A 24,627-nucleotide genomic window follows, 5' to 3' on the forward strand; every position below is an offset into this window, starting at 1 on the left:
TCAGGTAGTGCAGCTCATCCCGGATGGCACATCAACGCAAGCTGTGGCAAGAAGGTTTGCTGTGTCTGTCAGCGTAGTGTCCAGAGGCTGGAGGCGCTACCAGGACACAGGACAGTACTCCAGGAGACGTGGAGGAGGCCGTAGGAGGGCAACAACCCAGCAGCAGGACCGCTACCTCCGCCTTTGTGCAAGATGGTACAGGAGGAGCACTGCCAGAGCCCTGCAAAATGACCTCCAGCAGGCCACAAATGTGCATGTATCTGCACAAACAGTTAGAAACCGACTCCATGAAGATGGTATGAGGGCCCAACGTCCACAAATGGGGGTTGTGCTCACAGCCCAACACCGTGCAGTACACTTGGCATTTGCCAGAGAACACCAGGATTGGCAAATTCGCCACTGGTGCCTTGTGCACTTCACAGATGAAAGCAGGTTCACACTGAGCACATGTGACAGACGTGACAGAGTCTGGAGACGCTGTGGAGAGCGATTTGCTGCCTGCAACATCCTTCAGCATGACCGGTTTGGCAGTGGGTCAGTAATGGTGTGGGGTGGCATTTCTTTGGAGGGCCGCACAGCCCTCCATGTGCTCACCAGAGGTAGCCTGACTGCCATTAGGTACAGAGATGAGATTCTCAGACCCCTTGTGAGACCCTATGCTGGTGTGGTTGGCCCAGGGTTCCTCCTAATGCAGGACAATGCTAGACCTCATGTGGCTGGAGTGTGTCAGCAGTTCCTGCAAGATGAAGGCATTGAAGCTATGGACTGGCCCGCCCATTCCCCAGACCTGAATCCGATTGAGCACATCTGGGACATCATGTCTCGATCCATCCACCAACGTCACGTTGCACCACAGACTGTCCAGGAGTTGGCGGATGCTTTAGTCCAGGTCTGGGAGGAGATTCCTGAGGAGACCATCCGCCACCTCATCAGGAGCATGCCCAGGCATTGTAGGAAGGTCATACAGGCACATGGAGGCCACACACAACACTGAGCCTCATTTTGACTTGTTTTAAGGACATAACATCAAAGTTGGAGCAGCCTGTAGTGTGTTTTTCTACTTTAATTTTGTGTGTGGCTCCAAATCCAGGCCTCCATTGGTTAATAAATTTGATTTCCATTGATGATTGATGATGTTCGGCTTGTGGAACTAACATTATTTACCGCTGCAGCCTCATGATGCCACTCAACAAACTTGTTTGTTGGTAATGCCATTACTAAGGTACTAAGGCCATCAAAGAACACATCCTTCCTTGCCTCTACCTCCGAAACAAGGGCCTCTACTTCACATTCTTTGGCTTGTATTCCTCCATTATCCCACTCAGAATGAATGGGGAATCCCACATTTAAATATAGCCGCAAGCGGCAATTGGCGGGTTCACACACGAATAGGCCTCTTGGCCTCAATAGGCAGAGGCCCAAAAGGTCCTTTAGACCCTAAATGTGAAAAGAAGCTATTTGAGTGGAAAAAAATGCACAAATAAATCAATGTGCAAAAAAAGGTTCAATTAGGGCACTAAAGGCCCAAAAAGGATCAACATAATGTGTATTGGGAAATTGAGTCAGATCACAGAACTAAATCACAATGCTGAGATCAGCTTTGTGTGTGTTTGTGTGGTGTTTCATGTAATAGTTTTCAGTCAGTTCCGGAATATGGCCACTAGATGGAGGCCAAGTACTACCATACTGATATCTCATTAATCTCAGTAATGAAATAGGACATTTTGGTGACTTAAAGGTTAATTTCTGGTCAGGCAGTGTACTTTATTAAAAAAAAAAGATTCAGTTGAGGCAGTAAAGACACAAAAGGTTCAAAATAAATTGTATTGGCAAAATGATTTAGATCACAGAACTAAATCACATGCTGAGATCAGCTTTGTGTGTGTGTTTGTGTGGTATTTCATGTTAGAAATAGTTTTCAGTCCATTTCGATGTTTGGCCACTAGATGGAGCCCAAGTACTACCATACTGATATCTCATTAATCTCAGTAATGCAATATGACATTTTGGTGAATTAAAAGGTTCATTTCTGGTCAGGCAGTGCACTTTTTGTTATAAGATGCAATTGCAATGTTATAGAACTTATTGATCTGGATCATACAAGACCAATTACTTGTCTGTATTCTGCATAACAAGATTGCAGCATGAGTTTTTATGTTTTCTTAGGTTTTTGGGTACTGTAGCGCCCCCGACAGGCCAATTTGAACCAAACTTGGCATACCTCAGAAGGACTTCAGGATATAAAAGCCTTTCAAATTGGGAATTGATTGCATACATGGTGTATGAGTTATAGCAATATAGGTCATATATGGCATGGCCACAATGATATAATGGGAAAATGGACCAATCAGAAAAATAAAAATCCAACATTTTTTTACTCAGTTTTTACCTACAGAGTCTACTGATTATGCTCATAGCAATTTTTCCATAATTGGATCAAATTCCTATGACTAGTTTGTAAATAGCTATTTTCAAACAATAGATGAATGTGACAAAAGTATGCATTTTTTAATAGGACTTGTAATTGCAAAGTTGTCAGGTCTACTGCAAGGAATAAAATGAAACAAGTTGCATGTTCCTAAGTGAAAATTTGGAGGAGTTATGCATGATTTTCACAAATAGCGCCACCTAGTGGCCATATGTTTTAAAACTGCACAGCATGACACATAGTCCTGAGATATGCACAGTGGTGAGGTTTCATGTTGTTTGGCCAATGGTAAGTCTGTCAAATGGCCAATTATTTCAAATAAAAATTAATTGGCTCATGGCGGCCATGTTTTTTGAGTGATGATGTCATCATTGTGTGTCTTGATATCACTTGGGCCCCTGATGATGCCTGTAAAGTTTTGGCTTGATGTGACTAATGGTTTCTGAGATACAGTTTTTCCCATGTTATAGCGCCCCCTATTGGACAATCGTGGCCAGCTTTGACGTATGACCTCGTAGTCATGTGCTCTAACAACGGTTAAAATTTTATGAAGATCGGTCAAAGCGTTGCTGAGATATGGCTGTTTAAGTAAATTTGGCCACGCCTTGGAGCTATTGATTGACATGTGACAACCAGACTGTATGCAAATCTCAAAATGTTTTTAAGCAACTTTGATAATGAGATTCTCCTGAATATTTTGACACCAAGGTTGTGGTGATCCGATGAAAAACCAGGGACTAGTATAAAAAAGTAGGTTTTACATATTATGCAAATTAGCAAAAAATCTAAGTAGGCGGAGCTTAATGGTTCTTGAGGCTTTTTTGTTTGGCTTGAGCCAAGGAATGCATCAGAAGTGGAATTTTGTTTCTAGGCCCTACGGTTTGGGAGATATGGACCAAAACGCAAAATGGTGCGCTATAGCGCCACCATCAGGCCAATGTGGGTCTCTGTGCTTTTACACGGTCTCGCAAGGAGACTACACCATTCTGCCAAGTTTGGTGTCTCTGGGCCTTACGGTCTAGGCTGCAGTATGCGTTTTATGCGGAGAAAAATAATAATAAATATAGCCGCAAGCGGCAATTGGCGGGTTCACACACGAATAGGCCACTTGGCTTCAATAGGCAATAGACCCAATAGGTCCTTTAGACCCAAAAGAAGCTGTTTGAGTGGAAAAAATGCACAAATAAATCAATGTGCAAAAAAATGTTCAATTGGGGCACTAAAGGCCCAAAAGGATCAAAATAATGTGTATTGGCAAAATGATTCAAATCACAGAACTAAATCACATGCTGAGATTAGCTTTGTGTGTGTGTGTTTGTGTGGTATTTCATGTGAGAAATAGTTTTCAGTCCGTTCCGATGTTTGGCCACTAGATGGAGCCCAAGTACTACCATACTGATATCTCATTAATCTCAGTAATGCAATATGACATTTTGGTGAATTAAAAGGTTCATTTCTGGTCAGGCAGTGCACTTTTTGTTATAAGATGCAATTGCAATGTTATAGAACTTATTGATCTGGACAATACAAGACCAATTACTTGTCTGTATTCTGCATAACAAGATTGCAGCATGAGTTTTTATGTTTTCTTAGGTTTTTGGGTACTGTAGCGCCCCCGAAAGGCCAATTTGAACCAAACTTGGCATACCTCACAAGGACTTCAGGATATAAAAGCCTTTCAAATTGGGAATTGATTGCATACATGGTTTATGAGTTATAGCAATATAGGTCATATATGGCATGGCCACAATGATATAATGGGAAAATGGACCAATCAGAAAAATAAAAATCCAACATTTTTTTACTCAGTTTTTACCTACAGAGTCTACTGATTATGCTCATAGCAATTTTTCCATAATTGGATCAAATTCCTATGACTAGTTTGTAAATAGCTATTTTCAAACAATAGATGAATGTGACAAAAGTATGCATTTTTTAATAGGACTTGTAATTGCAAAGTTGTCAGGTCTACTGCAAGGAATAAAATGAAACAAGCTGCATGTTCGTAAGTGAAAATTTGGAGGAGTTATGCATGATTTTCACAAATAGCGCCACCTAGTGGCCATATGATTTAAAACTGCACAGCATGACACATAGTCCTGAGATATGCACAGTGGTGAGGTTTCATGTTGTTTGGCCAATGGTAAGTCTGTCAAATGGCCAATTATTTCAAATAAAAATTAATTGGCTCATGGCGGCCATGTTTTTTGAGTGATGATGTCATCATTGTGTGTCTTGATATCACTTGGGCCCCTGATGATGCCTGTAAAGTTTTGGCTTGATGTGACTAATGGTTTCTGAGATACAGTTTTTCCCATGTTATAGCGCCCCCTATTGGACAATCGAGGCCAGCTTTGACCTATGACCTCGGAGTCATGTGCCCTAACAACTGTTAAAATTTTATGAAGATCCGTCAAAGCGTTGCTGAGATATGGCTGTTTAAGTAAATTTGGCCACGCCTTGGAGCTATTGATTGACATGTGACAACCAGACTGTATGCAAATCTCAAAATGTTTTTAAGCAACTTTGATAATGAGATTCTCCTGAATATTTTGACACCAAGGTTGTGGTGATCCGATGAAAAACCAAGGAGTAGTAGGAAAAAGTAGGTTTTGCATATTATGCAAATTAGCAAAAAATCTAAGTAGGCGGAGCTTAATGGTTCTTGAGGCTTTTTTGTTTGGCTTGAGCCAAGGAATCCAACAGAAGTGGAATTTTGTTTCTAGGCCCTACGGTTTGGGAGATATGGACCAAAACGCAAAAAGGTGCGCTATAGCGCCACCATCAGGCCAATGTGGGTCTCTGTGCTTTAGCACGGTCTCGCAAAGAGACTACACCATCCTGCCAAGTTTGGTCTCCCTGGGCCTTACGGTCTAGGCTGCAGTATGCGTTTTATCAGTAGAAAAATAATAATAATAAGAAGAAGAAAGAAAAAACCCGACAATTACAATAGGTTTCCCACACTACGTGTGTGAACCCTAATAATTAGACCCAAAAGAAGCTGTTTGAGTGGAAAAAATGCACAAATAAATCAATGTGCAAAAAAATGTTCAATTGGGGCACTAAAGGCCCAAAAGGATCAAAATAATGTGTATTGGCAAAATGATTCAAATCACAGAACTAAATCACATGCTGAGATCAGCTTTGTGTGTGTGTTTGTGTGGTATTTCATGTGAGAAATAGTTTTCAGTCCGTTCCGATGTTTGGCCACTAGATGGAGCCCAAGTACTACCATACTGATATCTCATTAATCTCAGTAATGCAATATGACATTTTGGTGAATTAAAAGGTTCATTTCTGGTCAGGCAGTGCACTTTTTGTTATAAGATGCAATTGCAATGTTATAGAACTTATTGATCTGGACAATACAAGACCAATTACTTGTCTGTATTCTGCATAACAAGATTGCAGCATGAGTTTTTATGTTTTCTTAGGTTTTTGGGTACTGTAGCGCCCCCGACAGGCCAATTTGGACCAAACTTGGCGTACCTCACAAGGACTTCAGGATATAAAAGCCTTTCAAATTGGGAATTGATTGCATACATGGTTTATGAGTTATAGCAATATAGGTCATATATGGCATGGCCACAATGATATAATGGGAAAATGGACCAATCAGAAAAATAAAAATCCAACATTTTTTTACTCAGTTTTTACCTACAGAGTCTACTGATTATGCTCATAGCAATTTTTCCATAATTGGATCAAATTCCTATGACTAGTTTGTAAAAAGCTATTTTCAAACAATAGATGAATGTGACAAAAGTATGCATTTTTTAATAGGACTTGTAATTGCAAATTTGTCAGGTCTACTGCAAGGAATAAAATGAAACAAGCTGCATGTTCCTAAGTGAAAATTTGGAGGAGTTATGCATGATTTTCACAAATAGCGCCACCTAGTGGCCATATGTTTTAAAACTGCACAGCATGACACATAGTCCTGAGATATGCACAGTGGTGAGGTTTCATGTTGTTTGGCCAATGGTAAGTCTGTCAAATGGCCAATTATTTCAAATAAAAATTAATTGGCTCATGGCGGCCATGTTTTTTGAGTGATGATGTCATCATTGTGTGTCTTGATATCACTTGGGCCCCTGATGATGCCTGTAAAGTTTTGGCTTGATGTGACTAATGGTTTCTGAGATACAGTTTTTCCCATGTTATAGCGCCCCCTATTGGACAATCGAGGCCAGCTTTGACCTATGACCTCGGAGTCATGTGCCCTAACAACTGTTAAAATTTTATGAAGATCCGTCAAAGCGTTGCTGAGATATGGCTGTTTAAGTAAATTTGGCCACGCCTTGGATCTATTGATTGACATGTGACAACCAGACTGTATGCAAATCTCAAAATGTTTTTAAGCAACTTTGATAATGAGATTCTCCTGAATATTTTGACACCAAGGTTGTGGTGATCCGATGAAAAACCAAGGAGTAGTAGGAAAAAGTAGGTTTTGCATATTATGCAAATTAGCAAAAAATCTAAGTAGGCGGAGCTTAATGGTTCTTGAGGCTTTTTTGTTTGTCTGGAGCCAAGGAATGCACCTGAAGTGGAATTTTGTTTCTAGGACCTACGGGGTGGGAGATATGAACCCAAACGCAAAATGCTGCGCTATAGCGCCACCATCAGGCCAATTTGGGTGTCTGTACTTAAGCACGGTCCCGCAAACAGACTACACCAGTCTGCCAAGTTTGGTCTCCCTGGGCCTTACGGTCTAGGCTGCAGTATGCGTTTTATGCGGAGAAAAATAATAATAATAATAAGAAAGAAAGAAAGAAGAAAAATCCTAACAATAACAATAGGTTTCCCACACTACGTGTGTGAACCCTAAATATAGCCGCAAGCGGCGATTGGCGGGTTCACACAAAAAAAGGCACAAAAGCCCAAAGGGTCTTTTAGACCAACAAGTGATATGAAGCTACTTCAGTCCAAAAAATGGACAGATAAAGTAATTTGCAAAAAATTATTCAACTGGGGCAATAAAGGCCCAAAAGATCAAAACAAAATGTAATGGCAAAATGATTCAGATCATAGAAGTTAATCAAATGCTGTGATTAGCTTTGTATGTGTGTGTTTGTGTGTTTTTTCATGTATGCAGTAAGGGCTTCTTGAGGCTTTTTTGGTTGGCTTGAGCAAAGGAATACAGCTGAAGTAGAAATTTGTTTCTAGGCCATACAGTGTGGAAGATATTAGCAAAATGATTCAGACCATACAACTAAATCAAATGCTGAGATTAGGTTAAAAGCACTGATACACTGACCCAGGGGCCTAGTCAAATAAATATACCTTTGGCTGAATTTGTCAGAAGTTGTGAACATAGCAGCAGGAGAGCTCTTGTTAATGCCCCACATGTAAACCCCACTCTTTAACCCTTTTCATTTAGCTGACAAAATCTGTCACATGTGAATCTCAAACAAACCAAAGAGTGATGGCTTAGTATACAATAAAATAACACAAATATTCTTATCTTTGCCTGTTCATGATGTTCTCATCCCTACTCTGACATGTTATCACTGTTGTGCCCATAGTAGGGAGGCCACTAGGAATGTGTATCTAACAAGACTTTGATGATAAGTAAAGCATGCAGTTATATAGAGGTTGTGTGTGAAATGTGAATTACATATCTCTGTCCTCTCTTATGTCATTTCAGGATGTATAGAGGGCATGAGTTGAGAGTGTGGATGGAAAAATGAAGCTAAATATCAGTTAGTGTGTTGGAAATGGCTAGAGAAATGTATATATGAAGCATATAGGAAGTCATGTGTGAGGGTGTGTGGAAAAAAAGAAGCTAAATATCTGTATATTATTCACTGGGTAATTGGTAGTAATGGCTAGAATTAGTGTGTATGTAAAACCTATAGGCCAGAGAGGCCTTTGTTTTTGTGAGTGCATGTGAAAGAGAGAGAGGGAGGAGGGAGAGCCCAAGGGTTGTAAAATGTTAGAAGGATGGGGGAGTGGAGGAGGGGGGCAGCGTGTGCGAGAATGGCACGTGCGTGTGGGCTGAGCAGTTCTCGTCTTCTCCCTGCACAGCTCAGTATGGAAAATGAAAATATTCACTGTAGAGCTGTTTGTGGACGGATTTGGCTCAAAATTGGCACATAGCACCACAATGGTCATGAGAATGTGGTTGTCAATTTTCTTAACAATCAGACATACTATGGCGTAGTTATTGAACTGTGAATTTGATGTGTTATGATGGTAGCATTGTGATGCATATGAAAAATATTAATTTGTCAAAACCTTAGGATTTTCTCACTAATCTTAGCATTTCAGAGTCTGCTGAGTATTACAAGGTGTGATTTAAGGTGATGGAGTTAAAATGCTAGGACTAGCATGAAAATGACAAGTTATATATATTTGATAATAGTGAAAAAGTGGTACATTTTTGCAAAGCACATGTAATTACAAAGTTGCTAGGAATTCTGCATACAATCATATGAGTGCAAGCATTTCTTGATAAGTGAAAATATGTAGGAGAAATTCTGGATTTTCTAGTATAGCGCCACCTAGTGGTGCAATTGCCTTCTAACAAAAGTATGTCTTAAAGTGTGTGTACATGAACATACCATGTCAGTTTCATGTGTATGTACCCATGGTAAGTCTGTCAAATGGCCAATTAATTCAAATTAAAATTAATTGGCTTATGGCGGCCATGTTTTTTGAGTGATGAGGTCATTATTGTGTGTCTTGATACCACTTGACCCCATGATGATGCGTGTAAAGTTTTGGCTTGATGTGACTAATGGTTTCTGAGAAACAGTTTTTCCCAAGTTATAGCGCCCCCTATTGGACCATCGTGGCCAGCTTTGACCTGTGACCTCTGAGTCATGTGTCCTAACAACTGATAAATTTGCATGAAGATTGGTCAAAGCATTGCTGAGATATAGCTGCTGAAGTAAATTTGGCCACGCCTCAGAGCTATTGATTGACATGTGACAACCAGACTGTATACCAATGTCACAGTTTTGTTAATATTCCTTGATAATGAGATTCTTGTGAATATTTTGACACCAAGATTGTGGTGATCAGATGAAAAACCAGGGACAAGTATAAAAAAATAGGTTTTGCATATTATGCAAATTAGCAAAAAATCTAAGTAGGCGGAGCTTAATGGTTCTTGAGGCTTTTTTGTTTGTCTGGAGCCAAGGAATGCACCTGAAGTGGAATTTTGTTTCTAGGACTTACGGGGTGAGAGATATGGACCAAAACGCAAAATGCTGCGCTATAGCGCCACCATCAGGCCAATGTGGGTGTCTGTACTTTAGCATGGTCCCGCAAACAGACTACACCATACTGCCAAGTTTGGTCTCCCTGGGCCTTACGGTCTAGGCTGCAGTATGCGTTTTATCCGGAGAAAAATAATAATAAGAAGAAAAAGAAGAAAAATCTGAGCAATTACAATAGGGTTCCCACACTATGTGTGTGAACCCTAATAATAAGAAGAAAAAACCCGACAATTACAATAGGTTTCCCACACTACGTGTGTGAACCCTAAATATTCATTGTGTGATTTGCATGGACCTTTTATGGGTAAATGTGGGCGGTGCGGAGGTGGAACGCGAGGCTGGGTCACCTGCGCACACTTACAAGCAGGTTGTGATTTATAAAGAGGAAACAGCGTTCAGGTGTGCGTACGCACGCTTTTTAAAATCTGAAACGCCATTTCCTGTTTTTTGTGCGTGCACACACTTTCACTCCAGAAGCTACGCAGTTTTATAAATGAGGCCCCAGGTCTATCACCACCAACTCTGCCCTTTATCAACGAAAGTGCCCTTTTGAAACTTCCGTAAAAAAACAGTATTATTATTATTATCATTTTACTGAGGTCGGTTTGAAATTATCTTTTGAAAATATGAGCGATTAAAAACAATGCCCTGAAATGAGCCACCACCTCGCACACACCCGACCTCTCTCTTCCTTTAACACCAGATGCGCTGCAGCAGCAGTTCAGTTAAGCGAGTGGAAGGAAGCGTCTTCAGCACAGCACACACGGTCAGATAGACTTCTTCTCCCGTGCCCCACCAGCCAGGTCACATACACATCAAGTCAAATCGTACCGTTTGCCCTCTCAGCCCAACGTGAAATTATTTTGTTGTGCAGTAAAATGTCTCATACAGCACCAAACTACTAAGCATTTTTAGCCGACTGGTCACCTGATAAACTGGTCGCTCTAGCCCAAATCAATGATAGATAATGTGAGGACGACCACATACAAATAATTAAGTGTTTGAGTTTGCAAATCTATGTCTTAAGCTGAACGTTATCTGTTGCATAGGTTTTTTTAGTCAACATAAATTAACACATTCATTTGTGAAAGAAGAAACGGGAAGTTCCCCATTACCTGTGAAAAATACCCATCTGCATTCGTGTAACGACAACACTGTTACGGTGACAGTCCCGGACCCCTCCCTGTGGGTGTGCTGCTACGTTGTCTGCGTGTCGTTATGTCCATGTATGTAGTTCCGTGGATGTGGGTTGTCCGTGAGCGTGTTCGCAGTCTCACCTGTGCCTTGTCTCGAGATCACGAGGGTCTGTGTTAATCGCCTATTTAATGTCCGTTCGCGCAGTGTCTTGTGCTCGTCTTTGTCCTCAGTTTCGTGCCAGTGTGAGTATTTGTGTGTTCATGCTCTCTCTCCGCACGGAGCCTACACGTCTCTCTGTACAAATAAACATTCTATGTTGCACAGTGATCACTCGTCGTGCCTCCTCCCTCGAGTGTGACACACTCAGTAGCCTATAACTCCTTCTCCTACTTTTTGGTCTTTTTACTGTCTTAATTGTAGGCCTAAATTGATTTAATAATTGCAAAATATATGCAACAAGCCCTGCAGACAGTGGAGGGCAGAGTTTTTTGTGTCAGTGTTTTGCAAGTCTCAAGTAAGTCCAAGTCTTTATCCTCAAGTCCTGAGTCAAGTCTCAAGCAAAGACAGTCAACTCAAGTCTCGAGTCAAGACAAGCAACCGTCAAGTCAAGTCTCAAGTCTGAAACTTGGAATTTCAAGTCCTTTCGAGTCTTTTTTTTTAACCAATGTTGCAGGTATATTTTAAATGTAAATAATAGACATGTGTTCTTTTTAAAATCTGTATTCTCCTCAAATCTTGATAAAACATGTGCAACTGAAAACACGAAGTATAAAAAAAATTAAAATTACACCTCTTTATTGCACAGTTCAATTTTTTAAACTTAGCTGCAAAAATATTCATACTTTAAACTACAATTTTCCAGAAATAAATATTCTGTGAAAGTCATAAGTAGAACTCCATGTTCAAATAAAAAGTGCTGATATTTTCACAGTACAATACAAAGAACCATAACGGCATTTTTCCCTCTCTTCTCTTATCTGGTTTCTTAGAGAACATGTGTGTCCATGTGTGAGTGACACAAGACAAACAAATATAAGAACTGAACAATTAACAGGAATCTGCAACTTTAGACATTTCAGTAAACTATTCTGCATTGCATTTTCAAAAGACCAAACTAGCCAAAAGTCTGTATGTCATTTGTGCACGATAGAATGATGCCCCCATAGCTGAAAACTCGCTCCACTTTTGTCAATATATTTTTTTCTCGATTTCAAAATCACAATCCATGCTGAGATAGAACTGGATATTATGATGGTGACAGAGAGAGGCTCTCTTACCTGAGTTCAGATACAGAATCCAGGGTATGACGTCATTTCCCTGCCAAAACTAGGGCGCGCAAAAACACATTTCGCCAGCGTAAATATTCACCTCGCGAGCGTAAATAATTGACTCGCGAGCGTAAATATTCAACTCGCGAGCGTAAAAATGACAGTCGCGAGCACAGAACGCCAAATTGCGTGCGCGTTTGTGTTAGTGCGTGTGCTCAAACTGTCTTTTTTCACGCTCGAGTGTTTTTTTCCTTCTCTATTTTACAACGGCGCTCGCGCGACAAGCACATTCTCTTCGGGTGTTTTTGGCACTTTGGGGACGGGCTCATGGGAGTTTCTTTCAGTCAATGCTATTGGCTGATGACGGCTCCTGATTTTGTGAGTGACAGCACAGTACATAAAGTCTTTTCAGAAGATGGTGGAGCACGACGAGCGCGGACTGGTGAGTTAGCTACCTATCCAGGTTTGAAGTAAATTTGGGGTTGATTTAATTTATAAGTATAATTTAATAGACAATCTTAACATTTTGTAATGCGCATGCAGTCACTGATTTATGTAGTACCTATGATAATTTTTATAATCTAAATGTTTTTATTTAAGTATATTTATATGAGATTTTATTTTTGTTTGCTGTAAATTTGTCCAGTTCAGTCAGAGCATTTTCCCCTTATATCCTGTATTTTTTTATATGAACAAGTGTATCTGCTCTTTTTCATTAAGCATGGAAATCGATAAAAGACCCACAAGAGGCTTTACGCTTCTTTTTGGAACAACTTAAGCAAGAAGGGGAGAGTCAGCCTTCGCTATATTTGAACTTGGATGCAACAGATGACGAGCAAAGGGACGGTTCGCTTATCCGTTTCTACAAAGAGGACCGTGAAAAACGCCAGTGGACAGCTCCTTTCCACTGCATGATTAAAGGTATATAGTGAGAAATTGGTTAAAATCATGCAGTGCATGAACTAAAACACAATGAACAGTATTCTCTATCAAACCCAGCAACGTTTTCATGCACTTTATTCTGATCAGTTTTTCACGGTATGCTTTTAAACATTTTGTTATTGTAGGGGATGCTGCTATTGGAGTAGGTGTGGCTAGACATATCCTATCATTAGCCATTTCCAGGTTAAAACACGGATTTAACCTAAACTTTGGTATGTGTACTGTTAACTCTTGTTTCAAAGTACTGAGCACTGAGTATTAATACTTATTAATAATCTTAATGAATAAGTATTACTATCTGATCGCATACGTGATAACATGGTTACATGTTGCATGAAAGTTTTTTGCCACTTTGGTTATGCTAAACATTAGCAGACTAGCCATGCAAAATATTTTTTTCCTTTGACTTCAATACAATTAATGGATCTTGATGCAGGCAATGCAGCAGAGACTCTCCTGTTTGAAGGAGAACCTGAGCACCTGGTCCCTGCTGCATCACCAGTGCTGTTGGAGAGTGACCTGTTCCGCATGGCGGGAAGGATCCTTGGCCACTCTGTGATTAATGGTGGTCCTACACTGAGTGGGTTGAGTCGGGCAGTAGTCAGTGCTTTGATGAATGGCCAAAATGAGATGACGAAATCAAAACTGTGCCTAAATGACTGCCCTGACATGGAGCAAAGGGAAACCATTAGCCTTGTGAGTACCACTAGACACAGAGCTATGGGTTTAGAACAGAACTCTAATGGGTTTAGAAATGTACAGATGTCTTGGGATAATTTCAGAGAACTTTGACAATGAAACTAATGTGTTAAAGCTGCTGAAGGAAGAGTGGACTGAGGAAGAATCCTCAAGAATAACCAGGCTCTGTTTGGACTGGTACTGCACAGTCCCTACAAAGCACACCAACAAGCTGCTAATATTTCAGCAGCTCCTCTCCCATGCTGTACGTATAATTCTTTAATATTTTGAGGTACATTTTGTCATGCCATAATATAATTTACTCCTAATATAAATAATGCATAATTGTAGTTGGATCTCTCACCAGCTGACTGTTACTTACGTTTGCTGTTGTCCTAAATAAGAAGTAATCAAGCCTCTAAAATGTGTGCACCAAAACGCATTTGAAACTACCTTATCTATGCTCTGCATTTAATTTTTACAGGTGCTTGGTAGAGTGACTGCTCAGATTAAACAGCTCAGGAAAGGGATAAAAGACACAGGCATCTGGCCAATTATCGAACGCAGACCTGATGTTGTACCCCTGCTGTTCCCTACAGACAAAGATGTTCAGTTAACCCCACAGGTAGCCATTTTTTAAAATGTTTTAAGAACAGTTTGGTGGCTTGGGTTAGGTTTTACATAATTGTGAACTTTTCTATTCAATCTTTCAATACAAAACTGAAGCTTATCCTGCAGGCCATTATGTGGCCCCAGCCAGGATCCGATAGCGAAGATGATGACATGCCTCAAGAGACGCTTACTCTTCTCTCTGAATTTTTCAGAAGATTTGTTCAACGGGGTACTCATTCCTTTTTTTTTATTAATGTTACATATCAGTATGTGAAATGTCAGCAAATTACTTACTATGTTGTTTGGCTTAGCATCCCCTAAAAGCTTAAAGATGCTTATGAGGTTCTGGACTGGCTGGGAAGTGCCACCTCGATGCCTGAAGCTGGAAGTCGTTCAGTCCAGAGGACCCAGACACCTTCCAACCTCAGCAACATGTTCAGAACGTCTACGGATACCAAACCACTACAGGAGATTTGAGGAGCTTGAGGATGATCTTGCTGTCTGTCTTAAATCTGTGGAGACTGGCTTTGGCCTTGTTTAAAGAGCTGAGTTTTCAAACAACCTCATTTGACAGTAATCACCATTTCTATTATTACTAAAATATCAACTTGTGTTAATACATGTTGACTTCATTGCTTTTGTTGGTCCTTTTTGTTTAAGCAGGGTATCTGCACATTTTCAAATCTCAAATTCAATGACTTTTAAGACCTTTTTAATACCTCTCACAAGAAAAAATAATACTATAACCGGGGATGCAGGTGTGTTCCACATCGCTGCCGGGGGGGGGGGGGGGGGGTTGGCGAACGAGAATTGTTGAAGGGGGGGGGTTGGCGAACGAAAATTGTTAACGTTGTTGAGGCCGTATACGCCAACGCTAGGAATCTAGCACTAGGACCCTGGAGCGGTTATTTTCTGCAATAGCGCTAGATTCGGCAAAGTTCACATCGCGCTGAACAACACACACTTATAATAATTTAATGCCTCCCCTCATAAAATTCCAGACATTTTAAGACATTTTTAGGCCTTGAATATGGAAAACTAAATTTAAGACATTTTAAGACTTTTCAAGGACCCGCGGGTACCCTGTTAAGTCTATTAAAGTGGATAAAACTATTACTTTCAATAAGGTTGAGTTGGTGTGAATGTACACATCCCATATGCATTTATGAATAACCATATTTTACTTGTTTGTCTTACTGTAGATCATGGCTGAGGAACTGTCAAGTTGTTGAACTAATTCGCCTGTCCCCAGTTCCCAATAAACAAACTCATACATTTACAGTTGTCTTTATTTAAGAGCCTTTAAAACAAACCATCAGCCAGTGGCAAAAATATATTCACGACATGTTAAATACAGGTCCCTTGCTGACATGTCTGGGTCACTCTGTTCAATGAGCAACTGAACTCCTTGTCTTTGTTGTTCACTCAAAGGAGGCTCGATCTGAGGAACCACGATCTCACCATCCATCTCACCGCTGTGGGTTGTTGCAATGTCCCAGTCAATGTCTGGCTCCTCTATATCCTAGTGCAGAAAAACAGAACAGAGTACTGAGCCTAAACTTCAACACACTACATTGGACAATAAATGTAACACAACAGAATGAACTATTTTAAATTATGATACTACTGCGCAATTAGGAACTGTCACTGTCTATAGTGTTTGCTGGAGCAATCGAACAGTAGTTTATAACTGCTGTTCTTTTATCGTCCGAGTTTGACAAATTAAAATCACTAATTGTGTCTACCCAAGTTTACAGGAAATAGGAAATATTCCACCAAACTGCAAAAACTAAATATACTATAGTCACAGACTATTGCTAGTACCAAACAATTATAGAAGCTTAAACAGCAGTAGCAGGATTCTTAAAAGGGGGGGGGGGGATACCTCAGCATCCTCTGGCTGGTTAATATTGGTATTTCTCATCCCCATGATCCATAATTGCTCAGGAGTCATGTTGTTTTCCGTCCGGATTGGATGATTGTTCCAACCTTCCACAAAACACTCAAGGTCTTTCTTCAGTTTTGGCAGGAACACAGTGTGGACAGTGAAAAGGTCTTCTGTTAAGTGTAAGGTAGGAGTTAAACATAAGTAATGCTTACCAATAAATTGTGTTTTAATTAGAGCAAATGAAGTTACTGCTCAAATTTTAGCCATTGTTGGTAGTCAAAATATTTAACAAATTTCCAGTTAAAGCAAAAAAAGTTTTTGAAACTCATGCAAAAATAGAATGAGGGGAACAATGAAAATTTGGTAATGCTTAAGCTCCAATTGTGTCAGGTCCTGCACTTCCCGATCTTGCCACCAGAGGTCTGACTCCCCTGAGTTCTAGAGCGTACCAGCTGTCTGTCATTACACTTGATTGTGAAGCGTATTTAACACTGCCAACCCCCTTGCTCATTGCGAAGTATTGCCGTTCTTTCTTAGTCTGCATACCAAGCCTTTATCTCGTTAGTCTCTTTGTGTATGATTCTGCCTGGTTCTTTCGACGTTGCCTTTGCCTTACCTTTGACATCTCCTCTGTTATCTGGATTACCCGACCCCTGCCTGTACGTCTACGTTTCTGGATTGTCCTTATTAAACCTTGACCTGCACATGGATTCGAACATGCCTCACGAGTCTGATTCATCACAGAATACTTCGCCTACCCTGGATCCAGCAGGCCTCTCTTCACTACTGGCGGCCGTTCAGTCCCAAGGCCGGTTGTTGGGTAGCCACGACCAACTCCTTCACCAACTGAACACAACCGTAGGGACGTTGGCCCAGTACGTTCAGGGTCTAGCTACACCTGCTGCTCCTGCACCTGCAAGCCCCGCACCTGCAAGCCCCGCACCTTTACCTGTGTCTGAACCGCAGCCCAGTGCCTCCCCCTCAGTGCGTATGGCCGTTCCAGAAAAGTACGATGGCTCCCCAGGTTTATGTAAAGGATTTCTCCTCCAGTGCTCTCTGTACTTCAGGGTGTTAGCGGCGGCTTTCCCCATGGACGCATCACGGATCGCTTTCGTTATCTCACTCCTTACTGGGAGAGCCTTGCAGTGGGCAACCGCGGTATGGAGTGTCACAGACCCCGCGGCACAGACCTACGCGGCTTTCGAAGGGTACTTTAAGGAAGTATTTGATCACTCCAGTACAGGAGAAGATCCCGGGGAGCAGTTACTCCAGTTACGGCAAGGAAACACCTCGGCTACCGAACACGCACTCAAATTCCGTACTTTCTCAGCTGCCATGGGTTGGAACGACAAAGCCCTGATCACCATATACCGTAGGAGTCTGAGCGACTCTCTGAGGTCTGAGTTAGCGTGCAAGGATGAAGATCTCTTCCTCGGGGAGTTAATCCGTTTGTCCATTAGACTCGACAACCTCATCAGATCCCGAAGAAACACTGCTAGGTCTGTTCGTCCGGCACCTGTCCCAGCGACCAACCCATCTCCACCAGAGCCCATGGAAATAGGACGCGCACGCCTCACTCCTACAGAACGACAGCGACACAGCCTGTAACGTATTGAACAGGCAGAGAGGGATCCAAATGCGGAAGAACACCGCTTTTATTGAAATGAGACGCTGGTACAAACACAGGCAGGTGTATCACGAGCACTATGACTAGTAGCAACTGCGTTGTCTTGGCGTGGTCAGGACGGTCCAGGGTCATACCGGGGGAGCAGAAGTCAGGAGGTACAGAGGGACTAGGCAGGAGACAAGGTCGGGGACGTAAGCGAGGGTCGGAACACAGGAAAGCAGACAGGTAATAGAAAGGCTTGGTACGCGGCATGAGTCTGCAATACTTCGCGACTAGGAAGTGGAATGTGGGCGTTTAAGTAGAGATATAGGGGGTGTGGTGATGAGCGTCAGGTGAGGCTGGTGGTGGAGATCAGGTGGCATTCCTTACACAGCCGAGAGAACCTCTGTCTGTACTGTGGAGAGGCCGGACACTTCAGAGGCAAGTGCCCGTCTGTACCCAAGGACCGACCCACGCTGCGAGTGAGTGCGTGTGCCAATCCACTGCTTGACACTGGAAAGTTTACGGTGCCGGTGAAACTAACCTGTTGTGTCGCACCTTGTCTCGTTTCAGCCCTGATAGACTCCGGAGCAGCCGGTAATTTTATCGACAGGACTTTTATTAAGGACTTATCTATCCCTACCGTCACTTGCCCTGTCCCTATGCGCATCAAGGGGATTGATGGTCTTCCAATCGGCTCGGGGGAGGTCACTGATCGCACCATCCCGCTCACGACCATGGTAGGCGCCTTGCACAGCGAATCCCTCACGTACTACGTCATCGACTCACCTGAACATCCCGTCGTGCTGGGCTATCCATGGTTACGCCAGCACAACCCCGTGGTCTCGTGGAGGACAGGTGAGCTGACTCAATGGAGCGACACAAGCACTGTTTAGCGCGCGCTATTCACGCCACGAGCATCGAAAGCCCACAAGTCGACACGTCAGTACTACTCCCTGAGTTCTACAGTGACTTTTTGGATGTATTCAGTAGGTCCCAAGCCACTACTCTCCCCCCTCATCGCCCATGGGATTGTGCTATCGACCTGTTGCCAGGCACCTCGCCACCGAGGAGTAGAGCTTACCCCCTCTCCTTGCCCAAGATCAAGGCTATGGAGGACTACATCACGGAGGCACTGCAGTCAGGTTACATTCGTCCTTCGGTTTCCCCCGCTGCTGCTGGCTTCTTCTTCGTGAGTAAGAAGGACGGGGGGCTGAGACCCTGCATAGACTTTCGTGGACTTAACGCCATCACGACCAAGAACCGCTATCCTTTGCCCCTGGTGCCCTCTGCTATCGAACAGCTTCGTAAGGCAAAGATATTCACAAGGCTAGATCTCAGGAGCGTATATAATCTGGTTCGTATAAAGGAGGGTGACGAGTGGAAAACAGCTTTTATTACCGCCACTGGACATTACGAGTACACAGTGATGCCGTATGGGTTAGCCAATGCTCCGGCCGTATTCCAGGCTTTCATGAATGAAATCTTTCGTGACATGCTGAACCGTTACGTGATCGTTTACATAGACGATATATTGATCTACTCTGATGACGTAAAGCAGCACCGCCATCACGTGCGTACGATTCTCTCACGGTTACGGGACAACCGGCTGTTCGCCAAGCTGGAGAAATGTGCTTTCCACCAAACGTCGGTGCACTTTCTGGGTTACCATATCGGCCCACAAGGGGTGGCCATGGATGACGCCAAGTTGCGCGTGGTTACCGATTGGCCACGGCCGTGGAGCGTCAGGGACCTCCGACGTTTCCTGGGTTTTGCAAACTTCTATCGCCGTTTCATTCGGGGTTACAGTACAGTCGCAGCTCCTCTCACTTCTTTGCTACGGGGTGGGATAGGCACGCTGCAATGGAACGAACGCGCTCAAAACGCCTTCTAGAACCTGAAAGAGAGATTCGTCACTGCGCCCATACTGAAACACCCTGACCCTGCTCTGCCGTTTCTGGTCGAGGTCGACGCATCAGATACTGGTGTGGGGGCGGTTCTCTCCCAACGTCATGGCTCTCCACCCAAATTGCATCCATGCGCATTCCACTCACGGAAACTCATGCCCACAGAGAGGAATTACGACATCGGCAACAAGGAACTGTTAGCCATCAAGTCGGCCCTAGAAGCCTGGAGACATTGGCTAGAGGGCGCTGTTCACCCATTCATCATATTAACCGACCACAAGAACCTTGAATACATTAAGGCAGCAAAGAGGCTGAACGCCAGGCAAGCCAGGTGGGCTTTGTTTTTCACACGTTTTAATTTCACAATCACTTTCCGTCCTGATACAAAGAATTCCAAGGCTGATGCCCTGTCACGGATTCACAAGCCAAGCAACGCTCCAGAAGCCCCAAAGCCCATGCTCTCACCCTCCATCGTGGTGTCACCTATACAGTGGGATCTTGACAGGCAGATCACGCAGGCTCATGCTACCGAGCCACCTCCGGCAGGTTGTCCCCAAGGTGTACGTTCCCCTCGCTTTGCGTGCTGAGCTCCTGGAATGGGCCCATACGTCCCCCAGCTCAGGTCACCCAGGTATCCAGCGCTCCCTAGGCCTGCTCAGGCGCAAGTACTGGTGGCCTGAGATGGCCCGCGATGTCACCAGCTTCGTGGAGAGATGTGATGTGTGTGCGCAGAGCAAAACCCCCAGACAACTACCTACGGGACTGTTGACACCCCTGCCCATTCCCAAACGCCCGTGGTCACACCTGTCTGTGGATTTCGTCACTGACCTGCCACGCTCCCAAGGCAACACGTGCATCTTGGTAGTCATGGACCGTTTCTCTAAGGGCTGTAGGCTCATACCGCTGCCTAAACTCCCCAACGCTATGGAGACAGCGGAGGCCATCTTCAATCATGTGTTTTGACTCTTTGGGATTCCTGAATACATAGTGTCTGACAGGGGTCCACAATTCATTTCGCGTGTGTGGCAGTCCTTTTGCAAATTGCTTAATATATCTGTCAGTTTGACTTCAGGTTACCACCCCCAGAGCAACGGACAGGTGGATCGGCTGAATCAGGAGTTGGGCAGGTTCCTCCGATCGTATTGCAGTGACCGGCAGGAGGACTGGAGTCGGTTCCTTTCCTGGGCAGAGTATGCACAGAACTCTCTGTCCCAACCCTCCACTGGCATCACGCCGTTCGAGTGCATCCTGGGATTCCAACCCCCTATGTTTCCTTGGTCGGGTGAGCCTTCTGATGTCCCTGCAGTTGATGACTGGTTCCACCGCAGCGCACGGGTCTGGGAGGAGGCTCATGTCCATCTCGGGCGCGCCATCAGGAGCCAAAAGCTACAGGCGGATAGACGGCGCCGCGCCAGCCCTACCTACTCCCCTGGTCAGATGGTGTGGTTGTCCACTAAGGACCTCCGCCTTAAGACGCACTGCAAGAAGCTCAACCCCCGGTACGTGGGTCCTTTCAAGGTAATTCGGCAGGTCAGCCCGGTGTCTTACAGGTTGCAGCTTCCTCCACACTACCGCATATGCCCCACGTTCCATGTGTCACTGTTACAGCCTGCTCTGCCTTCCAGCCTGTCTCATGCCCCTTTGCCAGCGCCCCCGGCCCCTCTGGAGATTGACGGTGGCCCGGCCTACCTGGTCAACACACTGCTGGACTCTCGACGCCGGGGTGGTGTGCTTCAGTATTTGGTGGATTGGGAGGGGTACGGCCCGAAGGAGAGGTGCTGGGAGAAAGCTGAGAACATTCTGGCCCCGTCCCTCATCCGTGACTTTCACGCCTCCCATCCGGATCGGCCTGCGCCTCGGCCTAGGGGCCGGCCCCGTCGTTGCCAACCTGGGGCGCCTGGGGCCGCCCGTTCGGTGGGGGATGGTGTCAGGTCCTGCACTCCCCGATCTCGCCACCAGAGGTCTGACTCCCCTGAGTTCTAGAGCGTACCAGCTGTCTGTCATTACACTTGATTGTGAAGCGTATTTACCACTGCCAGCCCCCTTGCTCATTGCGAAGTATTGCCGTTCTTTCTTAGTCTGCATACCAAGCCTTTATCTCGTTAGTCTCTTTGTGTATGATTCTGCCTGGTTCTTTCGACGTTGCCTTTGCCTTACCTTTGACATCTCCTCTGTTATCTGGATTACCCCTGCCTGTACGACTACGTTTCTGGATTGTCCTTATTAAACCTTGACCTGCACATGGATCCGAACATGCCTCACGAGTCTGATTCGTCACAAATTGCCTTTTATGCATGTTCAAGTTTATTAAAAGGCTACTGTAACTATCCAATTATCCATGTTTTATCAATACATTAAGAGTGACTGGGGTTCCCAACCTGTGGAGCAAACATCAAGAAGCTGAACCTTCTCCAAGCTCTGAAGCATGTTGTAGTACTTTGAGGTGACACAGGTCCTGACATCACGCCATAGACGTTCAATCCTAGGAACGTAAACATTTTAATCTGTTTAATGCAGACACATGAAAAATTTGGTTCCAGCTAGCAAATGAACAAGCAAGAGAGACATGTTGGCTGAAACCCTTTGAAATGTAGCCTCTCAATCACTCTGACCTTTATTAATGAATTCTAATGACAATAATTTACACATTGCTGTCAAATATTTTATATGCAATGATTCTACTTTTTAAAAACAACACAAATAGAAGAATAATATGTGTAATGTTACAATATAGTTTAGATTAATTTAGATTTGTACTTTAATGATTCCTTATTTAAGCACATTAAGGACCTCAATGAAGGACCTCTGGGAAATATATGCCTCAAATGTGTGATGAAACATGATCAACCTTTGATTATGAAAACTTTTGCCAGACATAAAGCTTCCCCTGTCTGTCCCGCGAACACTGAACATAAATCTGGCAATGTCAACATTTTCGACCCCTTGGTCAGCTCTGACTCTGTAACACACACAGTTGACCAGTCACACATCAAAAGACATCAAAATATATATCCTAGTACTACAATGAACTACTAACTATGAATTGTCCAGTTTGTTCAGCATGGTATTTCACAACTTTTTGTTAGAAAAAAATTGAAAGACTAGCCAATTTGAACTATTTGAGCTTGTAATAATGCAAGAAAAATCTTCATGTGTATGTAGCAATGTTTCAAATCTATTTAAACTGCAAAAATGTTACCTTGACGGTATGCCATGTCTTTCTGTTGCCTCCTTGAAAGCAGCAAATGAAGTGGATGCAAAGTTGTTGGTAGAAGCAGTCAGGCACATCACCTGTATTATTAAGTAAAGACAACCAGTCCTTTTAACAAAACAAGGATTCTAGTGTTCGTAGTACATAAATTATGGCATGAAGCCGTTTCTGTGAGAAGTACATTAGCAAACCAAGTGAAATTAAGAAATTACCTTCCTTGAATATCCATCCACTGCACCAAACAATACAATGTTGTACCTAGAAAACATTTTTGGAACCCAATAAACAAATCTAATTACTTACTACATGAGTAAAATGACAGTCTACTTACGTTTAGCCTTTTACTAACAATTAAAAGCACCAACCTGATAAGTTTGTGGTTTGTATCCACATGCCAAAGTGAAAGAGGTCCATTCACAGAATATGTCCTATGCACGACGCATCCTAAGCCAGTTAGTCTCGTCAGGATGCCCAAAGAGTCCACACGGTGCATGGATGCAGCCACCCTCCTCCACTGGACATGGATACCCATAGACAGCAGCCTCCCCTTCACCATGCGGTAGCCGGCAGTTGGCATTTCTTGTTTAATGTTCTGTATTACACTGTCAAGCTCCTCGTCACTCATGCTGCTGTGCCTTTTCCGACAAAGACCAAACTCCTGCATTCGTCTAAATACTGTTCTTTTTGACACTCCCAGCATCTTAGAGATGCAGGGAACAGGCAGGTCAGTTTCCAAGAGCTCCTGCAAACTCTCTCTATCAATGTCTAACCTAGGACGCCCTGTCTCTCCAGGGACTGTGTCAATTGGCATATTTCTTCCACTATTACGTTCTATCTGGTCTGTCACAAGCATTAATAGTTCCTGCAAGGCATGTAATATGTCTGTAGGCACATCAATGTGTCTGGAAAGGGCATTACAAAGATACAATTCCTGCCTACATGTAAACTCCATATAATCTAAATCCATAGGTTCTCCTGTAAATGCCCGTTCCAATTTAGAGAGCAACCTGGTGAGAATCTGCCTGCTTAAAATGTTCTGCAAAGACAGAGGAAAACTACATTAGGAAAAGTAATACTCAATTAGTATAATAAAAAGCTTAAAAACATACTAAGCCACTACCAGCTGTTAGTTAAAGATTACTATTGTTAGAGCAGATTAGCTGTAGCTATGGTATGATTAAGTGAGTGGAATTCAATGAATGGCATTTCAAAAAGCACGCAAGGCCTACCAAAACTGTTTGCAATAAGACCACTGGTTAAAAATATCAATGTCCTTTAAGCGCTTTCAACAGCTGCTGTGTATGAAACATACTATACAAATAACCTTGGCTCGCCTTGCAACAGTAACAGGTATTTGGTTTCTAATCCACTTAATATGTGCTCTCTAGCGCATGCAAACAAAAAGTTAATGTTACCAACATGACATTAAGGTTGTATCCTGAACTCCATGTTATAGCTAACTAACCCAGCTCGCTTTTTCAAACGACTTACGGTAACGCTTCAGTACGAAAATCCACTTTTAGTAAAAATTATCATAGGTACTACATAAATCAGTGACTGCATGCGCATTACAAAATGTTAAGATTGTCTATTAAATTGTACTTATAAATTAAATCAACCCCAAATTTACTTCAAACCTGGATAGGTAGCTAACTCACCAGTCCGCGCTCGTCGTGCTCCGCCATCTTCTGAAAAGACTTTATGTACTGTGCTGTCACTCACAA

At 43.1% G+C, this 24,627-nt stretch overlaps 1 protein-coding gene and 2 long non-coding RNA genes across 3 annotated transcripts; 2 read left to right on the top strand and 1 right to left on the bottom strand.

Moving 5' to 3' along the window:
• The first annotated feature begins 12,772 nt into the window (after nucleotides 1–12,772).
• LOC143491271 (uncharacterized) lies at nucleotides 12,773–13,931 on the top strand. Its single transcript, XR_013125164.1, has 4 exons — nucleotides 12,773–12,980; nucleotides 13,127–13,213; nucleotides 13,438–13,697; nucleotides 13,816–13,931. It is a non-coding gene; the product is annotated as an uncharacterized LOC143491271 (long non-coding RNA).
• Nucleotides 13,932–14,246: 315 nt separating this feature from the next.
• On the top strand, nucleotides 14,247–14,785 carry LOC143491274 (uncharacterized). The gene is made up of 3 exons (XR_013125167.1): nucleotides 14,247–14,304; nucleotides 14,406–14,520; nucleotides 14,603–14,785. It is a non-coding gene; the product is annotated as an uncharacterized LOC143491274 (long non-coding RNA).
• Nucleotides 14,786–15,562: 777 nt separating this feature from the next.
• On the bottom strand, nucleotides 15,563–23,690 carry LOC143491267 (uncharacterized). Its single transcript, XM_076990121.1, has 7 exons — nucleotides 23,269–23,690; nucleotides 23,116–23,161; nucleotides 22,892–22,983; nucleotides 22,541–22,651; nucleotides 22,071–22,174; nucleotides 16,177–16,349; nucleotides 15,563–15,813 (listed from the first exon to the last, which is right to left on the bottom strand). Exons 1-7 carry the CDS (start codon nucleotides 23,601–23,603, stop codon nucleotides 15,607–15,609), a joined length of 1,068 nt encoding a protein of 355 aa, XP_076846236.1. The 5' UTR covers nucleotides 23,604–23,690; the 3' UTR covers nucleotides 15,563–15,606.
• Between the last annotated feature and the right edge of the window lie 937 nt (nucleotides 23,691–24,627).

Source organism: Brachyhypopomus gauderio, unplaced genomic scaffold, assembly GCF_052324685.1.
Source record: "Brachyhypopomus gauderio isolate BG-103 unplaced genomic scaffold, BGAUD_0.2 sc73, whole genome shotgun sequence".
Taxonomy (NCBI): Eukaryota; Metazoa; Chordata; class Actinopteri; order Gymnotiformes; family Hypopomidae; genus Brachyhypopomus; species Brachyhypopomus gauderio.